Source organism: Chamaea fasciata, unplaced genomic scaffold (assembly GCF_029207755.1).
Source record: "Chamaea fasciata isolate MVZ Bird 193981 ecotype frontalis unplaced genomic scaffold, bChaFas1.0.hap1 SCAF_18, whole genome shotgun sequence".
NCBI lineage: Eukaryota > Metazoa > Chordata > Aves > Passeriformes > Sylviidae > Chamaea > Chamaea fasciata.
The window spans coordinates 5,080,519-5,102,492 of NW_027094103.1; the positions used below are offsets into that span (position 1 = coordinate 5,080,519).

The 21,974-nt window shown below is 44.4% G+C and overlaps 1 protein-coding gene across 1 annotated transcript in view; it reads right to left on the reverse strand.

The window, feature by feature from the left end:
* MED13L (mediator complex subunit 13L) overlaps nt 1–21,974 on the reverse strand; it is a 166,053-nt gene that overhangs the window by 77,828 nt on the left and 66,251 nt on the right. The window contains exons 3-4 of the mRNA XM_066200137.1: nt 5,110–5,194; nt 761–844 (exon numbers count right to left, since the gene is read on the reverse strand). Of these exons, the coding sequence (XP_066056234.1) occupies nt 761–844; nt 5,110–5,194 (169 nt within the window). The remainder of the gene's footprint in view (nt 1–760; nt 845–5,109; nt 5,195–21,974) is intronic.

The window sequence follows — 21,974 nt, forward strand, 5'->3', positions numbered from 1 at the left end:
ACCCCACTTCATCTCCACTGCTCATTACCTTCAAATCTCCCAGCATAACTGCGTGTTTAGTCACTTCCTAACCCAGTTCTGTCAAAATGATTCCCGTTAGAAAATCTGTGTTTCAGCTTAACTCAGATTATTTTTGACAGAACTTGTTTAGCGGATGACTATAAATGCAAGTACCAGAAGATCTGAGAACACTGTAACCTTTAGAGCTCGGAGAGGAAATAGTGAGCAGTGGAGCCAGCTACCCCTGTTCATGGCTGTGTTGCTGTGGGAAAAAGCACATTAATCACTCCTATAGGTCTGATCTGTCAGCCTGCCTGAGCAGGGAAAGCTGTGTATCGAGGGTGGCATCTTTAAAGAAAATAAATCAGGAAATCTATGGACTACTTATTTTACTGCTTAAAATGTCAGGTTGGGGTTTAGTGTCCAGAAATTAAAATAATTCGTTATAACTGCCTGCAATTCTGTTGTATAATGAGAGGAAAAGGCAGATGCTGCTCAAAAGATATTAATAAATGTGACATTTCTGTGGAGCTAATGGATAAATACCAACCTCGCCTTCTTATCTTAAATTATCATAACAAGGCCTGAAAACTTACTTAATTGCTTTCTATGTATTACTGATGTGAACACAGTGTTTTTACTGTGTTTTTACTTGGTACATGGCAAAAAAAGTAGAACTACCACCAAAATGCAGCTTCCAATTACCATCACACAATCCACAACACTGACAGGAACAGACTTCATGCAGAGATCTCCTTACCTTTTATTAACAGGCTTCTCATCCTTGTCATAGGGTCGTATGAACCATTTCCCAATCCTTACAAAGTTTTTATCCATCAGGCATCTAGAAAACAATTACAGCAACAATTACTAGTTAGATCTTAAAGCGTAATTAAAAGGAGTCCTTGAAGACAGTGACTCTGAGGGATTAGGCAGATGAATTTCAATCAGATTGAAATAAAAGTCTGAACTTTTTGGGTTCCATTTTTTGTTTTCCCACATCAGTCATAGAAAATCCCAGACCCATCACCATGACTGATGCTGAACTTCACACGTGCATTTTCCCCTCACCTCTGCCACAATCCGTTCCACTCTGTGCTACTCTTTTTGCTGACTGATCCCTTGTTCTATTTTTCACATTCCTCCTCTTGAACAAAGGCCATTCATTAGCACTGATTCTTTTCTATTCAGTCTTTCAGATTTTAGATGATAAAGAATATGCATTCCCTTATTTTTGGGATGCAAATGGTATAGTATAGGAATGACAGAAAATTGTGTTAAGGAAGTATTAACAATGATTCAATTTTCTCTTCACATGATCCCCAGCATGATTGCAGGTGCTGAAACTCCCATAATTACTGCTTCCTCTGTCAGAAAACCTCAGGACATCAAATATACTCCCACATCACCAAAATCAGGGCAGTAAGTTCCATTTTCTGTGGTCCCTTTGAAAGCCCACAGTTTCTTTTCAGAAGCTGCATATTCCTCTTTAAAAAAACCCCGACAGTGAGGACTCAAAGTGATCAATACCCAATTTAAAGGGACAAGTTAGGGAGTGCCAGGGTACAGATGAATCACAGGAGCAATTTGCCAACCCTGAGTATCCCTCATACATTAAACATGTACTTGAACATGCTGCCCAAGGGACCACACACAGAAATTCATAATAAAGCATATTTTTCAGTAAGGTAAATAATATGCTTCAAAAATTCTGTAAAACGGGTTATTTGTTGCTTGTGGTTTATACACCATTACAAGTAATATGCAAACCTTGCCCATGTATTTCACATCTATTCAGTATTTTTTACTTAGATGAAAGAACTGGATTTTTCCACCCTTCTAAGTCTTCCAATAGTTTATTTCTATAGCAGCTGCTAAAGATTAGCTAAAACAAAGGGAAAAAAAATAAAAATCACATGAAACTTTCTGGGCAAGTACATTCTGCAAGGTTCACAAAAGCTGTGTGATCTACACTTCAAAAGCATACCTAGAAGACACAGATAGGAAATGGACAACTGACAACGTAAATACTAATATGCTCCTAATTTTTCTGTATAAACTTGGCAGGATTTTCCAAGGTTAAAGCTGAAGAAAATTCAACCAGCACTTTCTCAATTAAAGCAAAAATAATCCATTTCAGTTGAATAACCAATATCTTAAACTGAATATGAAAGCTAAGGCAGGAGAGATCTAAAGACATTGGTAGAGGGGGGGGAAAAGCTTCAGCAACTATTTCCCTAGGAAATGTTTGCTATCAGAGAGTCTGTCAGTGCCAGCATGTTTTATACAAACAAAAGGAAGTCTGTGAAGTTTACACAGATTCCTAAAGAAAATAAAATGTAGTAGCAAAAAAATGTAATAAACTCTTCCCATCACACACACTTCAATGCCACATCGCTGTGTCTCACCACAGCAGGTTTAAAACTGCCTCAAACTAATGCTGCTTTCCTAGGAAAAAAGTCTTCATGGGAAGATTTGTCCTTAAAAATCAGTCAAGCCTCCATGCTAAACTAAATCACGGGTTATTTAAGGAATAATCCCATATAAAATCAGAGCCATGCCTGCAGCAGCGCAGACCTCAGATGCGGCCAGGTGGGCAGTTAATGATAGTATGGTTATTTTTGCTGGATAAGCACTAAAGGTAACTAGTCTTTCACAGTGAGCTGTAACAATGGACTTGTGTTAAAAAAAACCCCACCCCAATAGATGGTCATAAAGAGCAGCTATTTAATGATATAAGGACATGAAACACCCCGCAGGGCCTGGCTTCTCTCCCTCTTCAGGGCTGGGCGACCCCTCCCTCAGCAGTGCAGCTGTTCCAGCCCTTCACTGGCGCCTGACCTCCTGTATTTCTGATTTTTCCATGAAAAAATGACCTGCCAAGGGCACACCAGCCATTACGAAACGACACCGTAATATTTTGAGTACTCATCCCTCCAATCTTGTAATGTTTTCTACAGCGCTAATTAACATAAACTGAGCATTAGTGTGGGTACAAAGGAAGAGCGGGAAAAAAAAACCAAAAAACCCACGATCAGTTGTGTAAAGGCCCTTTTTCTTGCCTTTGCCTGTGTTAGGTAAAAGCAGACCCTACTGCTCCCTTCCTGCCCCGTGCTGTCCCCCAGGTCCCCCGGGCTCCTCCATGAGGGGCCGCTCTCCCCCCACGGCCCCTGCTCCCGCCACGGCCAAGCCCCCTCAGCCTACAGCAAAATAAACACAAAATAAACCCCAAACCCCACAAAACCGCAACCGCCGGCACCAGACCCGGCACTGATGGGCCAGAAATGGATTAGAGCCTTTTGCTTTATTAATGGGGCTTTTCCTAAACACTGGATAAAATAGGGTTTAAACGTTTAAACTGCTATTTAATAAAGCTTGCACACATGTTGCTATTACTTTAAATGAAGTAATTATGATGTTAAGTTCACATTTGGTACGGCAGGGAAAAAAAAAAAAAGAAAGAGATAAAAAGTGAATAACTTGAAGCAAATTCAACTACGAAACAGTAAAAATTGTCGTAAGAAGGGTAGCGAGAAGATGCTCATGTCCAAGGCTGGGATTCCAGCAGGAGTTGTCTGAGCTCATCATGACAGAATCATATCAGCTTATCATAACATTAATCATATCATCGTATCACAACATTAATCATATCGGCTTATCGTGACATGAATTGTTTCAGTTTATCAGGACATGAACTGAGGCTCTCGGCAAACACCTGAGGTGTGTTCACCAACTACTGCTGGAAGAAAAAGACTTTCCAGTCACAGCTGGACAGAACAGTTCTGCTGACTCTGCCAACCGATTTCAATTAAGTTACATTAAAAAGAAGGATTAAATTTATTTCACAAGTTTAAAGAGGTCTAAAGAATAAAATTAGCCACTTTACACTTAAAAGTCAGCTGGCTGGGTACCACAGATTAATAAACACATATCAAATTAATTTTCCCTTTTATACTGTAAAGCTACAAAGGAACTAATGAACATTTTGGACTTGGAATTTAATTTTTATACTTATGTTCATTCTAAGTAGCCTACAATTTCTACAAAGATCCCCTAAAGAGACTGATGGGATAGAAAACAGGGAATACAACAAGTAATCCTTGTACCTGCAGATATGCACCCAGGTAACTCAGTTACCGCATGGAAACAGCCTCAGGAACATAATGCAAACCTCATTACCAGTAAATCTACATCAAAGCAAACAGGACACTAAATGAGACAAGATGAAAGTGTTTTTTCCATTTGCTTATTTTCTGAAAGAAAAAATATCCAAGGCTGTATTCTACAAAATTACTGCAACACAAAGGTGCATTCTGTTTTGTTGGTAGTAGCATTATTACCTCAGAGAAAGTGGGAATAGTCTAATGACACTTAATAATTAATGGAAGATATCCAAATTTGTAAGAACTAGGATGTAATAAAGGAAGGTGATGATGACCTGAATAACTGCAGAAACAGAAAGAATAAAATGATATAGCCCAAGATGCCATGTCCCACTCAATGGACATAAGAACAAGATAATCTTCAGTAATCTTAAAAGCTGATCGCTGGATTAAGAAGAAAAAGGCATAAGTGTATTAACTAACCACAGAATAACTCTGCAGTCAAGTCATATATATATATGTATATAATATATATGGCTCATCTGAGCCAGGAACTGTTAAGCTTCACCCTGAATATTGTGCACAAATGTAGTCAAATTGTAACCAGGATAATTGAGAGAAGAGAGTTAAGATCTTTTAAGATATGTATCATTTAACCTCATCAAGACACTGAAGGTCAGATACAATTACACTATCTAAGCACATCCAGAAGGTGAAAACTTCCCCTTTTTTGGCTTTTAACATAGAGCCTTAGCAAAAATCAGAGCAGAAATATGTATCAACATTATTGTTTATATGAGTGTTTAATTAGTTTGCACAGCATTTTATGATAAACTACCAGAGACTATGATTTAAGAGATTCATCTTGATCCTGTTCGTTTGGATTCAAGGTCTTAACTCTAAAAAAATGTAGTTTAAGATCCATAATACTATAATTGCTCTATAGGTATCCTGTATGATCTTAAGTATCAAAATGAAATATTTGAGAGCACTAGGTTTTCCTTACCTTTCCAGAAGATTATGAATTGCTTTGAAGAGCAGGGTCCTACACTCATAGGAAAGTCCATTCTCCCAGAATCCTTCTTCCACCACTACAAAAACACAAAATGTCAACATGCTTAGAATAGGGAAATACAAACATTTATCCAAATCATATCTTCAACAGCTTTAATTTTCAAAGTAGCTTGTTTCATTAAACTATTTCAACTATTACCTATATCACCTAAGCAGCTTTAATCTTTACTTGCTGAAGATGAAGCCTTTGAATTAAAAAAAAAAAAAAAAAAAAAGGCGCTAACACAAAAGCATAAAAGCAAACCCATTTGTTTGTAGCATTCAGTATGCAAGTACAGGGGTGAGGAATGCACGATCATTCTTTGCCACCACTGCTGAGAGATCCTTTAAAACTTAACCACAGATGCCGACAATGAAGAAACAAAGTGAATCATTAAAGGTGTAAAATCAATTTACATAACTGAAACAACATGAAACAACTCTCCTGAACCTCTCGCTGTCACACTCAAGCGCAATTCCTCCATTGTACCGACTTCAACTATTGCAGTTTTAGCAATACACAGCAGATTTTATGCCAAAATAAAAACTGTACACTCAGTACCGAACTGCAGAGATTCTAGAGTTTAAAAAAGCAAGTCTAATTATCTCTCATAGTAGAGTGCAGCCTGAATTAGTCACCTGAAGGACAGACAAAGCTCAGAAATATCTGCTGTCCTTACTGGTGGCTTTTGGGTGCTAAAACTACCAGGAGTAGCACTATTTCTGGTATGCCTGTACCAGATTCTAAATCTTACTCAGCCAGAAGACGCAAAGTGAAAACAGATGATAAAACAACTTTTTCAAGAAGTAAGAATTACTTAATTGTCTGAGTTCTGTCATTTCAGTTTTACAGGAACTAGTCGGCAGATCTTTAGAAGTGCAAACATAAAATTCTACTGCAAGTTAAGCACTGAATACTTCACACCCCTCCTTGGCCAGTTTGCAGGACGAGATCTCCCAACAGCGCGTCTCTCGCACAGAGATGATTATCTCAGTACAGTTTACAACCATGTTTAAAGGCAAGCTTCTAAGGAGTTGGAGCTCCGTGGAAAATACTAATATTGCCAGCAGCCTTCAAAGCCTCGAGCCACTGTCTGCTGCTTCTCCAGGAGCTGTAACTCACACTCAGACAAGAAAAGGCACATTTTTTTTGCATGTGCAATGTTGTGATATGCTAATGTCGGTAACAGAGCCTCTCTCTTCGTGCAGAATGGAAACGCCAGGTTTTAGTACCTAAATCACCTTATCGGCCAGCACAGGACTTGCCGGGAGAATGGAGACACAGACCTGTGCCTCTGAGCACAAGCAGCAGCCAAGGAGCTTTTCCTCAGAAACCAGTGCAGGCCCTTCCATGCTTGCAAGCCCTGCCTGCCAGCGAGGATGTAATGGGCCACGGCTATTTACTGCACAGAACTCCGCGTGGCCTCGGCCTTCATGGGTAAAACACTGTGCTTAAGGAACTCGGAGCCCCCGTGCACGGTCAGAATTATTGATTTATAAATTCTCAACAGCTCAGAACTACTGATGCCCCTGAAGCTTCAAGGCAGGTACAGTCTTGCACTTAAAATTACATAATCCTCAAATATAAGAAAAGCTACAGATTAGTTACACTTTGAGAGATCACGCCTGCAGGAAAATTCAGTATTTAAATTTAAAAAATCAAACTTTTGACAACCTGTAAAAGCCAAAATAAATTCACTTTTACACGGCAGTGAGCTCTTGTCCAGTTTCACACTATCGTAGGCTGTACTGCCAGTATTGCCCTGCTTTAGGAACTTCATGCAAAATAGGGGAGACAAGAATCAAGTCTATGATTTTACAGAGAAGTTCCCACCACCGGTTCTGAAGTTCTCAGTTCTAACTCCCTCCCTCCTCCCGGGTATACACAGCAGACCAATGGGACCCTGTCACAGTTTATATCATCTCTCAGAACTATTTTCTGCAAGTATAATTTTGCGATTTCAGAAGAATTCAGATCAGATCACACTGCTTTACACCACTGAATGTAATATTCTGCAGAGTTGATAATTTTAATCCAGAATTCTTTTATGTCTGGATATGACCTGTATTCTTTTCCCCTGCTCAGTTTCCCTGGGCTACTCCAGCCTGTTATTCCTCCACAATCCCAGACATGAAAGCACTACACTCCCAGCAGGAGGGACTGGATGAGGGAATGGAAACTGGCAGCACTCCCCCTCCCTACCCACCACCACAGCTGCATCCATGGCTGTCCTGCACTGAGCAGAGGGAATGGCTGGGAGGAAGGTGTCCAAAATCCTAGGAAAAAGCAGGGAAAAGCGATGTTAACCTTGCAGCCAAGTCCCGAGGGTCAAGTGTGCCACGAGGTCAGACTGGCAGAGGAGCAGCAGTGGAGTGGGACTGGGAAAAGGGAAAAGTCTGGAGTGTTATCAACCCTCAATATTCTAATTTTCCAAACTGCCTTTTTTAGTACACAGAATTCACATAAATTATATATTAAATGGAAATAAAATTACTTCCCTATTAAATTTAACTCTAAGTATATCATAAGACATTGCCATAACCATTTTCCTATAATAAATAATGCCTCTAATTCCCAGATATATTAAAGCACTATACTTACTGTAATTATCTCTAATGCTTCTTTATCCTACTAAAAAAGTACATTTTACAATTAAGAGCATGTACATATGTCTGATGCCATAAAAATGAGGAGGAAATATTAGAAGTGCAGCACTTCACTTCCTCTCTGCTCTTTGGCTTCCTGATCCAGACTCCACAAGAAAAGCGCTGAAATGACTGAAACCAGTTACAAGTTCAGCATGCATATGGTGACCAATAAAAAAGCTTGGCAAAACACTGAAAATCAGACCATCCCGGTAAATTTCGAAGTTCCTGACACTTATAATTTAACTAGATTTTCGATTTTGAAGAGTATTTTAAATTCTTTATAGCAAATTGAAGCCTGTGAAATAGTCTCTGTCTGTCTACATGATGATTTCTAATGCTTTTAACACTCAAGGCGTTCAACTCCAGGCCCCCTCAGCTTTCCCATGCTCCTGATAGCATTTCCAGGCACAGCCAGCAGAACACAGGTGCTGCACAGGTTCCAAAACACAGGAATACCTGTGGCCTGTCCTGTTTCTGTAACTTCAGTTGAAATATTTCTCTTTAGATGCAACAAATGCCACCCTGAAGAGCTGTGAAAGGCATCTCCCAAAACAGAGAACTTCTAGGGGAACAATCAAGGTCAGATGGAATGTTTTAGTGAAAGAAAGTACAACAGAGCACAAACTACATTTTCCTCCATGGAAGAGCAGAGGACAAGAGTTTGGAGAGGCAGCCAAGCAGAGGGGACAATCTGTGGGCCACTGCTTGCCAGGCCATGGGGAGACAAAGCCATGGCTAAAGTGATCCCTGTTTGCAGCAATCCCATCGTGGGCAGGTGTCAGGCTGGGTGACCTCCAGGTGCCCAGGTTCTTTCTCACCAGAGTGATCTGTCAGGTGACTGCTCCTCCACTGGGACAGCATGAACACACGGAGCTATAGCTCTGTGTGTGTGTATATATATATATATATATATTTCTGTATATGTTAACTACCCTATCCAAGCCTCTGTACACTCTGCAGAAGGACAACACCTGGGAGAAGCGTTTGCTTTAACAGGCAGCTTGTGTTCTCACTGCCCTGCAACAGAGGGAGAGCTTTACCACATCATTTCTCACCAAAAGAAGCAACTGCTTCCTTGTAGTAATGTTTTGTTTTGGTTTTGTTTTGGGTTTTTTTTTTTTAATGAAATCATCTCCCAAAATAAACCACTAAGTCTATTAATATTCTGTCTCTAAAAATCTGGATTTTCAGGAAAAAAAAATTATCAAGAATAGCAGAAAATCCAAAACAAGAGAAACGTGTATCTGACACTTGTAATGGATTACAGTGGAGGTGTTAATCTCACTGCTGGTGTTCAAACAGAATGGGAATTAATCAACAGCCTTCATATATAAAGTTTATAGGTGTTTGCTGTGATATTTTTTCATAGGTTCAAAAAATGTTTGTGCTGATTTTTATGTTTATCCTTGCAGATCAGATGTTAAAAGAATGAAAGGCAACTACAATAATTTAGACTTACACGGGAAATTTATATTTAAACATACATTAATGAGCAGCTTAGTTGGCTTGGGATCTTTTTTATTTTCAAGTCAGAGATATTAAGGTCTTCAAAGTGTCCAACAATTTTTATGAAGCCAGCCATGTTCTCAAAAAAAAAAAAAAAAAAAAAAAAAAAAAAAAAATCCATTATAAAAATTTCAAGGAGAGAAGTCACAGCAAAATATCAAAGCAAATACTTCAATAATTTTAGGTCTCCCAGCAGAGATACTGGAAAGATAATAAGATCTCTGTTCTGCTTCAGTGGCCAAACTGACATATTTTACTTAAAAGAAATATAGGAAGGAAGGAGAGGAGGCAAGTCGAGGCTGTGTCGGCGCTGCAAAGACAGTTATACCTTTAAGAAATCCAGCCACCCACATTTTAATAATTCAGGTCACACTGCCTTGTGCAGTTTAAAAGCAGAATTAGTTTCAAAGAATACATATTTCCTCAGAGCTATGTTACATATTTCCTTTTAATGTATCATATTGCAGCAACAGCTGAAATGAACGTCTAGACATCAAAAACAAGGCTTTATTCCCACCTACTGCTTTTTTACCTCAGGCATCAGAGCTAATGAAACCCATTATCCAGAACACTGCCCTCAGTTACCACATTGGCCACTGCAAATATGAAAAAACACTCTGGGACAGCACCAGTTATTCAGCCATTAAAATTACTGAAAATCAATTTCTTGCTGCACACTGCAGAAATACTGATAGATTAAAGCAGGACACATGGGACAAGGAGATTACTTCCAGGGAAGATTACTATGTCAAACTGCTGAGGACGGGGACTTACTCAGCTCCTCAAGATTCACATTCAGAGCAGCACATGCTCCTTCCCAGCCTTTGATATTTTGCCTCCTCGTTGTCATGAAATATGAAGGATGTGGGGTTTTTCCATGTCTTAGAAACACATGGCTAAACAACTCCAACAAAATCAGACATAAAATTACTACAAGCAAGCATTTAATTTTTCATCTGTATTTTTGTTAACGTGCCCTTAAAACAATATTTCAAAAACCAACAAGCATTTTGAAGCATCATTTCTCCCAAAAAAATCGAGTTAAGAGAGTAACAACACAATGCAATGGTACATTAATTCTGAAAAACTATATTACACCCATAAAAATCCAATTAAAGACATCGCCATTGATCGATCATTGCTATACTGCCATTGATCACCTTGTAAAATCTGCGTTTGAAGTCATTAGTGATTAAATTGACTTATTACTAAATCAGATTCAACCCACTTAGAGATCTAATTTCCTTGTGCTGGTTATGATCGTAGGGAAATTGTGCTGCTCACTCGTACAGGCCTGAGAATCCATCTTGGCTCCCTTCCCCAAGTCAGCTCATTACAAAATGAACCAAAACAGTGCAAATGCTCCCCAGAATGATTCATTTGTGTTCTCCTATTTCCAAACACAGGGAATATTCACTGGACATGCAGAGAAGCGTTTCCAATCTGCATCCTCCCAAGGTATCCTTAACAGCTTCCAGGGAAATCAGAGTATTAATGGAGACCATGCCCGGAGATTGCTGCTCAGGCACGACCCGAGTTTGCATCTCAATGCACCGCAATTTTCGATATAAAAACCAACACTTGCAAGCAGAGTTGACTATGAAACTAAAATTGTTGCACTTCAGAAGGATAAATAAAACCTTCAAAGGCAACAGCTGTTGAATATCACAGGAATACTCCGAGGCTTTAATTGTTGCGCATTGAAACAGAAATTAGCATAATAGCTATTTATTGAAAAACAGATGGTAGGTAACTATCTGCACTTAGATTGTGTTAGCACTACTTAAAGTAATACTTTTATGGCTTCCTCAATCCTGGTAGGTACAGAGTTGGTTTTTTATAAAATACACATTAAATGTTACATCCTCTCCCTGGCCCACACACTCACATTCCTGTGCTCCGGCACAGCCTCTCCTGCCTTTCACCGGAGCACACCACAGTCAGATCTTCACGGGGATGGCTTCTCAGCAGCTTGGTTAACCGAAATTATTATCTGTGAAATCAGAATGAGCATTTCTGTGCAATTACAGCTCGAGTCTGCTCTCTCTGTAGGAATGCAGATGAGCTGCGCAGAGAGCTGAGCTGCTCACTCCCGAGACAGGACAGATTCCAAATCAAACCACAGATTTGCCGTGTGGTTTTTGCTTTGAATGCTTTCTACAATCACCAGAAAGAGTAAAAGGATCAGAAATAACGCACAGTTTTACGTGGTTTACACAGTTTCCCAAAGGAAAGCAGAAATTGTATGCAATGGGAAACCTGCCCTCGCATGCCAGAAAATCCCTGCAATCCCTGATTTACGCTGCTTCATTTGTCCCACCATGTGTTTGTGTTAAGCAGTATTATTTCCAAGCCACTTTATATTTCTTTGCAGAGGTATTTCCTATAAATGAGAATCATAACCTGACCATAGTGAAAAGGCACTAAAGGTTTGGGGGGATTCTCACCATAATTTCCTAAAATGTTCCAAGCTAAGGATACCAGTAGGAAAGAAGTATTTTCTTAACTTTACTCCTGGGAGTTTCTAGAATTTCCTCTCACATTTCGGAACTTTTCATTTTCCATTACATCTTCAACTCTTTTAATAAAGACATTAAAGGCAGCTTGTCAGAAGAACATAAAAGCGACCCAAAAAACTCCGAAGAAAAATAAAATTTTCAAAAGTATACTGTGCTTTCCTAATCCCAGAAACAACCTGTAGTCTCCAGACTTGATCTGCTCTCTTCTTTTCCCTTCCAAATCTCCCAAGTTTTCTTCATTTCCATTTCCAGTGACCACCTGGGCCTTGCAGCCAGCGTGACCCTCAACTCCACACATCAGCTGCAACCCCCACTTCTGCCTTTGGATCTCCCCTGGTTCAAAGGATACGGAATTCTTGCAGAGGATGTGCAGCAGGGAGACCTTCCTCAGCACCATCAATGTCATGAGGAGGATTTGTAATTTTCCTCTCCAAAAACAACTGGTGTTTACTAGCACTGATGGGACACTGACTGCATTCCCTGTTCCCAGAGCTCTGCCGGAGGTGACGGAATGTATGAGGGCAGCGAACGTCTCCGGAGAAATCAGAGCGAGTTCAGCCATCCCCGATGAAGACGGGGCTTCTGAGGAAAAATGCCGTCCCTATTAATCCCTACTTGGAAAGCGAAAGGAACCCGGCGTCTTCTCTCACTTCCCAAGTATGCAGGACGTCACTGCCGGAGCACAGCTCACGGGGGAGAGCGGCACCGGGCCGAGCCCTCGCTGCCCTTCCACACGCCCGGGCCTCAGCACCGCCCGCACGGCCGCACACAGCCGATTCCGCTCCGACTCTGCAATCCTGCCCCTCCTCGTTCCCCTTCCCCTTCCCAACCCCAGCCCGCCCGCTGATCCACCTCCCAGGAGCTTCCCCCGGCCACGGAGACACGGGGACGAGTCCCCGCCACGCCCAAGGGGACAGGGACGCGAGGCCCTGGCTGGCCGCAGAGGCCGCCGTGCCGGAGGGCCACAGGCAGGGGTGACCGTCCGCCCTGGCCCACCCCGCAGGCGGGCGGCCCGGGCAGCGCTGCCGGCGCCTGCACCGCGTGCTGCGTGCCACCGCCTTTCGCTGACGCGCTGAGGCGACAGCCGGAGGACAGGCAAGATCCCCGACACATCCGAGGAGACGGTCACGGAGAAATGCCGGGTGTAACGTGCCCATCTCCCCAGGGCCCCAGAGCGCTGCTTCCACCCAGCTGGGCTCTGCTCTGCGGAACGAGAACTGGCGATATTTCCATCTCAGCTGTATGCTGACTTAACCAAGTCAACATTTGGGTTTCCATCAGCTGAAATTTGAGTTTACCCTTCTGCATAAAAATTAGGAATTGTGCTTATTTTTCCTCAGTTCACACTTGCTTTTGGTCCTGTATCACCAGGATCCTACTTTCTTCATTCTTTTTTCTCCAACCTAATGGTTATAAAAATAACAATTTTCACTAGTAAATCTTTTCCTTAACTTACCTGTAATGCTATATTGTGAGAAAACAAGATTTGGAATCACATAAGGGATACAGGTAATATTTTTAGAGCAGTTTCTGGTGTTAAATACACGTCATATGCCCCGCACAAATAGCCAAAGGTTGTACCTGTGAACTACAACACTAATTCCATCATACATGGAACATATCAGATGAGTCAACTTCATGTTACTGTTTGAAAATAGAAAAAGATGTGAATAAATGTATTTTTTCTAGGTTATATATACTTCCAAACGAACGTTTTAAAGCTTATTTTACTACTTGTTTTCCTGCCTCCCTGCTGGAATTCATTATATTTTACACAGGAATAAATGACAAAATTGACTTTTCAATTTGTGTACTAAAAAAGTTGCTGCAGCAAAGGCTGAGGGACGCAAAAAAACCCAAACCCCAACCAACAATCCCCAAAAATACAAAAGTAAGAGCTAGCAGCAGGCAAACCCAAATTTAATATTGCTGGCAGGGTTTTTTGAGTAGCAAAGTTAAGCAAAGGTCCCTTCCAATCCAAACCATAACATGATCCTGTAGGTCTTTCCAGACATGACTTTCAGCTTGTGATTTTTATCAATTAGAAAATAAACTTCAGCTTCCAAGGTTTATATACTTCAGAAACAGAGGGTGAAGCTTGAGCAATAACCAACATCACCGCAAAAACTGTTATGCTCAGACTTGATGCTTGTAAATAAAATACTTAGAAAAAATATTTTCAAAAGAAAAGACTCAGTTTTGCAACAATTCTTGGAAATTAAAAAAAAACCTGAAAATGCATCTTAACTTGAGGTACGAAGAACAGCATAAATGAGATGTCTTTTTATAAATGTGTCTGTGAGAACCTTTTCCCTCGTATCCTCATCTTTTTGGAGAGGCCAGGAGCCTTCCAAAACCACAGGCACAGAATAAAAACGCAGAACAGACTTCAAAGACAGAAGAAGCGTATTTTTGTCATTTTGTTTGTTCTTTACTCCCCACAAAACATGCCAAAATACTTTGTGCTCTTCTGTAAGCAAATGTTTACTGGAGTTTGCTGCTACTTGAACGGAAGCAAAAGCAAAATAACAGTTTTGTGTCGAGCTCCGCCAGCAAAGGGCATGAGCTGGAGGCAGCAGAATGTCAAGCAGGTTTTTAAGCAGGTTTTTAAATCTATTTTTGTCCTCCAAGGAAGCCAGCAGAGGGAGCTGGCTGGGACCCGGTCTGGGCTCTTCACCCAGGGGCTGCTGTTTCGATTAAGAAAAGGATCCGAGATCACACAGGCTAAAAATAAAACTTCAGGGGGGGGGGGGGAAAAAAAAACCGGCCACATGCAATAATAAACATATTAGGAGAGAGCAGGTTTGAAGTGGGGACAATTTAAGTGCTCCTTTTAAAATAAAACCATCCATATGAAACAGCTTTGAAAGCAGAGAAACTTCCTTGAAAAATGATCTGGCCAAATGTGTGATCCCTTGGGAAAGGCTCCGGAAGACCCCTGAAAATCCTGATGTCCATTACTTCTGCTGGCTGAACAGATACCCAAACAGGTACCAAACAGGTACCAAAGAGGTGCCAAAACCTCAGTGTAGGAAAACAACCCCTCTCCCTTCCCATCCCTGCCTTTCCAAGCAGGGACTACGGCAGATGCTCTTTCAGATGGGGACAGAGAAACAATTTATTCAGCAGCACGTTCTTATTTGTAATATTATGTTTATTTACTCCTGTTTATAAACGGAAGGTATTACAGGGGAAAAATAATGAGGAAGACACAATATGGCATTGGGAATGGAAAAAACAAATTACTGAGGACTCGAGAGCTGTTCTGAAATAGAGGAGTCCTTGGATTTCCACGCAGTAATAAACTAACCTGTAGGATTTTACAGATTTAGGCTACCAAGTACTCAATTTTTCTCATGATCATTAAGGCTGAACATATATACAGCAATTATTAATTTAAAGCCAGTCCTGCTCTGTAAGATGTCTCCTGTAAGAATCTCTCCTTGAGAACTACTGCAAACAAGAACCCAAGTGAGCAGGATTCCCTTGGGGATGAGCAGGCTCCCAGAGGAACACCCAGGAATAGAAAGCTGTGATTTAACTTTCTATTTAATAAAAAAAGCGCTGCAACTTCTGACTCCTCTGCACTTGGGACTCCTTCTAAAGATCACTTTTATAAAATTTGAGCAAACTGACCACATTTGACCACTACAAAAGAATTCCCCTTCCCAGGCATCCCCTGTGCTCACTGCTGGAGTTCTTTCCCATATCCATATTTCAGCAGGAGCCGTCTCCCTCACCGCTGGTTCTGCAATGCAAATGCAATATGTTGTTCACTTTACAGCCTGTTGCCATGGATATTAATGTGATGTCATAAATTGTTACATCTTCATTGCAGAAAGAAAATGAAAGGGCTCGGAAGCAGGAGAAGAAAAAGAACTCATCTAACCAAGCATATCTAAGAATAAGCAACTGTTGTACAAATCACAAAGGAAAAAGAGGCACATAAATGTGTATCTTAATTTAGTGTTGTTGAATGTTTCTCTATGTGCTTCCTAAAAGACTCCAAATTCCCTATTGAATTTTTTACTGGACAGTTACCTGCACAGTGGGACATCCTCAGCAACAGATGGAACAGCACTTGTGAAATTCAGCTTTCCACCATGGTTGGAAATATATTTTTCTGTTGGAAACATCAGTTTCTTAACTCCACTTTATGTTATCGGGCAGTGGCCGACCATCCCAGCAATGCCAACATGCCTTGCCTCTGCTTTTCCTTTCATTCCAGTTACTTTTTGACAGACCAATTCTATTCATGGCATATGGGCCATAGCAAGTACTTAATTTTTAAAAAATCAGGGTTGTGGGATGCCCTTAAGAATTATTACTGACAAGTATTCCTGAGGTTTTTCCTCTCCAAGGACTCCAGGAATCAACAGTAACAAAATGTTCTTTTGCCTTATTAAAACAGTAGCTAAGATTACAACAAGTTAATCTACTTTATCTGTAGATACACACACAGAGAAAAGAATGATTTAGCTAGAGAAAAGCGGAATACAGTACAAAGCACACCCAGTGTTCACAGTCACAGAGGATTTCCCTCATTTTCAATTAGTCAAACTGTCTGGTTTAATCTTTTTCCCAAACAGTTTAGCTTTGCTGAGAGTGGATTTAACTAAGTCGAAAGACACACAGCGAGTGGGGAATGAATGGTCTCTCTGCCTGCCTGGAGCTGCTGACCTGCCAAGGAGTAACTGCCTGGGAATAGGGATAAACACATCCCCACTCCCTTCCGCTGTCACCAAATGGGCACCCAGAGCTGGAGCAGCACTTGGCCAAGGAGAATCCTGGTGCTGTCTGACCCTCTCCAGACTACGGTGACAGGAAATGCAGGCACTCCTCAGCTCCTGAGCATTTCCTTTGGCAGCTCTAACAGGAAGATGTTCAACCTTCTTGACTTAACCTGTTGAATTCACTTGCTTATGAGAGCTCCTGCTGCCAGTCAAACATCCAGTGGAATAATCCCCCACCCAGTTCAGGCCAGTCCACCTCACTGGCTGTGTTTCTTGGTGATGGCACCACTCCCATTGACTCCACGGCAGCTGCACTGGTGCATCAGATGTTTTGGGGCAATCTGAACAACTCGGGCAACCTGTACTCTATATTTCAAATCCTATTTTTAATTCAAGAGCTTAAAGGGCAAAACATCCTTCAAAAGACATCCCTTGGTCACCCATCTATCCCTCCCCTGTGGCAGTGGGAAGCTGTTCCCTATGTTCTCTGTCCCTCCACCCCTTGTCCGAAGGCCCCCCGCAGCTCTCCTGGAGCCCCTTTCGGCCCTGGAAGGCTGCTCTAAGGCTGCAGATCCCCATAATTGCTCACTTCTGAAGTACTTCTTGATTGGAATAGTTTAATTCAATTCCCACACCCAGTGGGTCCCTATTCTGGGGGAGCCACCCAACACAGAAACGCTGCCATGGCCCCCTGCTCTGAACAGTTAAGCAATAGCTGCTGTGTGAGCAATAATACTGAAAATTTATTACCCTTGAAGGATTTGCCTCCTACAGTCCTACAGACTGAAAGTCCAAGGTCAAAGGGCAATAGAAAGTCAACGAGCCCTACAGGGCAGCCTGAACACACCACAGGAGCACGCTGGAACAGCACACAGTGGGATCAGACAGGAGCAGGGGCAGCACTGGTGTTGGAGGAACGCCTCTGGGATACAACATGAAGGACTTTCATCAATTTCCCCAGCCAGAGCACTCTCCTCAGCTGCATCCCACAGCTACCCAGGCAAATCCACCCAAGAACAGTGCTCTGCACACAGCACCCTGCAGCTTCTCTCTAAATCAGGAGGGTTCCGTGCATGTAGCCCAGGGGTTTGCTGCACAGGAGGACACAAAATGCTATCTCTAAAACAAAGATCATTATAAACAGAGCTTTTATTTTATTAAAAAACCTAATTCTGTTTAAAAATGCATCTGTAAGAAGATTACAGCTTAGCCTACTTAATTTCCCCTAATATTTCAGCAAATAACAACCATCCATTTCTGCGTCTCCACGAAAGCCCTTGGCTGTCATGCAGAAGGAGCCACCCAGAGAACTCTGCAGAGACCAAACTGGACTGTGGGGTGACCCCATGAGCCCTGGGCCAGAGCGTGGCCTGGCAGCACCATCACCACACATCAGCCTCAACCTGCCAGGGCCCGGCCTGCTGTGCTGCCCCGGGCACAGCCTGCTCTGGGCACAGCCACCCTGGGCACAGCCTGCCCTGGGCACAGCCACCCTGGGCACAGCCACCCTGGGCACAGCCTGCCCTGGGCACAGCCACCCTGGGCACAGCCACCCTGGGCACAGCCTGCCCTGGACACAGCCACCCTGGGCACAGCCACCCTGGGCACAGCCACCCTGGGCACAGCCACCCTGGGCACAGCCACCCTGGGCACAGCCCGCCCTGGGCACAGCCCGCCCTGGGCACAGCCACCCTGGGCACAGCCCGCCCTGGGCACAGCCCGCCCTGGGCACAGCCACCCTGGGCACAGCCACCCTGGGCACAGCCTGCCCTGGGCACAGCCACCCTGGGCACAGCCACCCTGGGCACAGCCTCCCTGGGCACAGCCACCCTGGGCACAGCCACCCTGGGCACAGCCCGCCCTGGGCACAGCCCGCCCTGGGCACAGCCACCCTGGGCACAGCCCGCCCTGGGCACAGCCCGCCCTGGGCACAGCCACCCTGGGCACAGCCTGCCCTGGGCACAGCCTGCCCTGGGCACAGCCACCCTGGGCACAGCCACCCTGGGCACAGCCCGCCCTGGGCACAGCCACCCTGGGCACAGCCCGCCCTGGGCACAGCCTGCCCTGGGCACAGCCACCCTGGGCACAGCCTGCCCGGGGCACAGCCACCCTGGGCACAGCCTCCCTGGGCACAGCCTGCCCTGGGCACAGCCACCCTGGGCACAGCCACCCTGGGAACAGCCACCCTGGGCACAGCCTGCCCTGGGCACAGCCACCCTGGGCACAGCCACCCTGGGCACAGCCTCCCTGGGCACAGCCACCCTGGGCACAGCCTGCCCGGGGCACAGCCACCCTGGGCACAGCCTCCCTGGGCACAGCCCGCCCTGGGCACAGCCCGCCCTGGGCACAGCCACCCTGGGCACAGCCACCCTGGGCACAGCCACCCTGGGCACAGCCACCCTGGGCACAGCCTGCCCGGGGCACAGCCACCCTGGGCACAGCCACCCTGGGCACAGCCTCCCTGGGCACAGCCTGCCCTGGGCACAGCCACCCTGGGCACAGCCACCCTGGGCACAGCCACCCTGGGCACAGCCTGCCCTGGGCACAGCCACCCTGGGCACAGCCACCCTGGGCACAGCCTGCCCTGGGCACAGCCACCCTGGGCACAGCCGCCCTGGGCACAGCCTCCCTGGGCACAGCCTGCCCTGGGCACAGCCGCCCTGGGCACAGCCACCCTGGGCACAGCCACCCTGGGCACAGCCACCCTGGGCACAGCCACCCTGGGCACAGCCTCCCTGGGCACAGCCCGCCCTGGGCACAGCCCGCCCTGGGCACAGCCTGCCCTGGGCACAGCCACCCTGGGCACAGCCACCCTGGGCACAGCCTGCCCTGGGCACAGCCACCCTGGGCACAGCCACCCTGGGAACAGCCACCCTGGGCACAGCCTGCCCTGGGCACAGCCACCCTGGGCACAGCCACCCTGGGCACAGCCTGCCCTGGGCACAGCCACCCTGGGCACAGCCTGCCCGGGGCACAGCCACCCTGGGCACAGCCTCCCTGGGCACAGCCTGCCCTGGGCACAGCCACCCTGGGCACAGCCACCCTGGGAACAGCCACCCTGGGCACAGCCACCCTGGGCACAGCCTGCCCTGGGCACAGCCACCCTGGGCACAGCCACCCTGGGCACAGCCTGCCCTGGGCACAGCCTGCCCTGGGCACAGCCGCCCTGGGCACAGCCTCCCTGGGCACAGCCTGCCCGGAACATGGGCAGAGCCCTGCTGGACACCCTGGCGAGGACCCAGCACTTGCAGGATCCTGAGCCAGTGTGACACGGAGTCCACGGGATCCTTCCCCAGCGGAGGAATCTGCTGCCAGGCTGTGCCAGCTGCCATTCGGAGCCTGCAATGGACATCGGCATTTTGCCTTTCTGTCAACAATGTTAGTGTCAAAACCCAAGCACACACATGGCTCCATCCCCACAGAGTGCCTGCAACAACCACGGTTGTCCCTCGTGGATCAAAAATGAGCTGATTTTCCATCACTGATGCATCTTGCACTTCAGAACGCCTACAGCCAAACCCAAATTCTCACCCACTTACCCCAGAAGCAGCAAAGCCAGACTTAATTGACTTTGTCACGCTAGGGATGTAAAAACAACTTCTAACTACTGCAAATCATGGCTAAATACAAATCACAGCATTTGAGTTTCACTGCAAATTAACAGGGAAAAAATCCTGTGAAATCTCCCAGCACCCTGGCAGCCCCACCCAGCTCCATCTCTCTGGGCCAAAGAATTTCACTCACTTGTAACATTTAAACATAATCTGACAGCAAATGAAGCTTCAGCTGAAGATTACCAAAACGCTGGGTTTGCTTCCTTGTCCCCCCTCAAGTAGAATATAAACCAGCTGGAAAGATATTCTCCTGGAAATGTACTCCATTAGATACTCTTCATCCTGATAAAAGCTGTTATCAAATACAACCAACAGATCAATGACTGATGCTACTGACAATTTATTTTCTTTTATACTTCCCTTCTTGTTTATGTGATACCCCCCCAGCCTGTAAGAGGCCTTTGCCTTCAAGCACAAAGCAGCACAATTACTCCAGACACTATTTTGCTGGTATAAAACCCCAGCTACAATGCATTTAAATTTCCACAAAACACGTCTGGGTTGTTTAAAGAGGGTAGCAACAGGGAGATAATCCCAGTTTAATAACTCTGCATGTAATTGCTCTGAGCTACCATCTTAAGCTGTCTTACATAAAAGCCATGCCCTGGGTCACTCCTTGTGCCCCTTACCTTGGGAGCACAGTTTGTGTCCAGCTGCACCTCCCAACCCGGCTGTGCTCCACCCCCCACCACCAGTGTCCTTCACCTCCCTCAGCTTTCCACATAATCACGGCAGAGATGGGCTCCCCCTCAATTCATTTCCAGGATTGCCCCAGGATTTTGTAGAAAGTATCACATGAGAAACAAAATAAATCTTGATCTCACATTTCATAACCGATATCTATGGTCTGTGGTGTTTTATTTTTATTTCATTGCAGCATTAGCACACTAAAATTACCAACATGCAACTTCTCTCTACTAAAATTACTAGAAAGGATTTAATGTCTAAAGTAACTATATCACCTCTGTTTTAGTTAAAAATACAAAAATAAAGGTCTCTGCTGCTGGTATTTGACCTTGATCTCCAAAACTTCACTTTCAGCCATAACAGTGGTGGGGTTTACCTGGGCTATCAGAAAGGAATAAAAATCAGATCAATGGAGGTAATTCTGGAAAATTATTGATATTTTTTCATTTATGCAGAATAAAATCAATCTGGTTATGAAAATCTGCAAGAACCTTAGTAGAAAATGCCTTAAGTTCCTATGCTCAGGGAAGAGAAAAAATTTTGCCATGCATGAGAATCTTTTCCAAGACAGACCAGTAAGAGACAGACAAATTATTTAACCAGTCCTTCACTTCCACTGGAATATGCTCTGGCAAGAGATTCATACCACAGTGGGAAAACGGGTTTGATGAGCAGTGTTTTACACCTAAAATTCTCCTCATTCCCAACGAATTCCCCATGAATTGTCAGCAAATCTATAAGGCAATAGATCCCTGTTCTCACTGCTGTCACTTTTGCATTTCACAGAAGTGGTCTGAATGTCTTTTCCTTGCCAAGACATCCCCACTGGAATGCTGCATTTTTTCTGCAGCTAAAATAAAATACACCCTACTCAACTTCTTTTTGGTCTCTCTATATTTTAAATGCATTTTTACGTGACGTTGGGTACAAATTAGTCCAGAAGACTCTGAAATTCCTGCACCGTGTCCCTTGCTCAGATTCCAGCAGTACCAGGCAGCTTCTCCTTGTCCCACCCACCCTGAACCATGAGTGGAGATGCTCATTTAAAGAGCTGAGCAGCCCAGCAACTCCCTCCTGTAGCATCCCAGCCCCATGCTTATTTGTAAACAA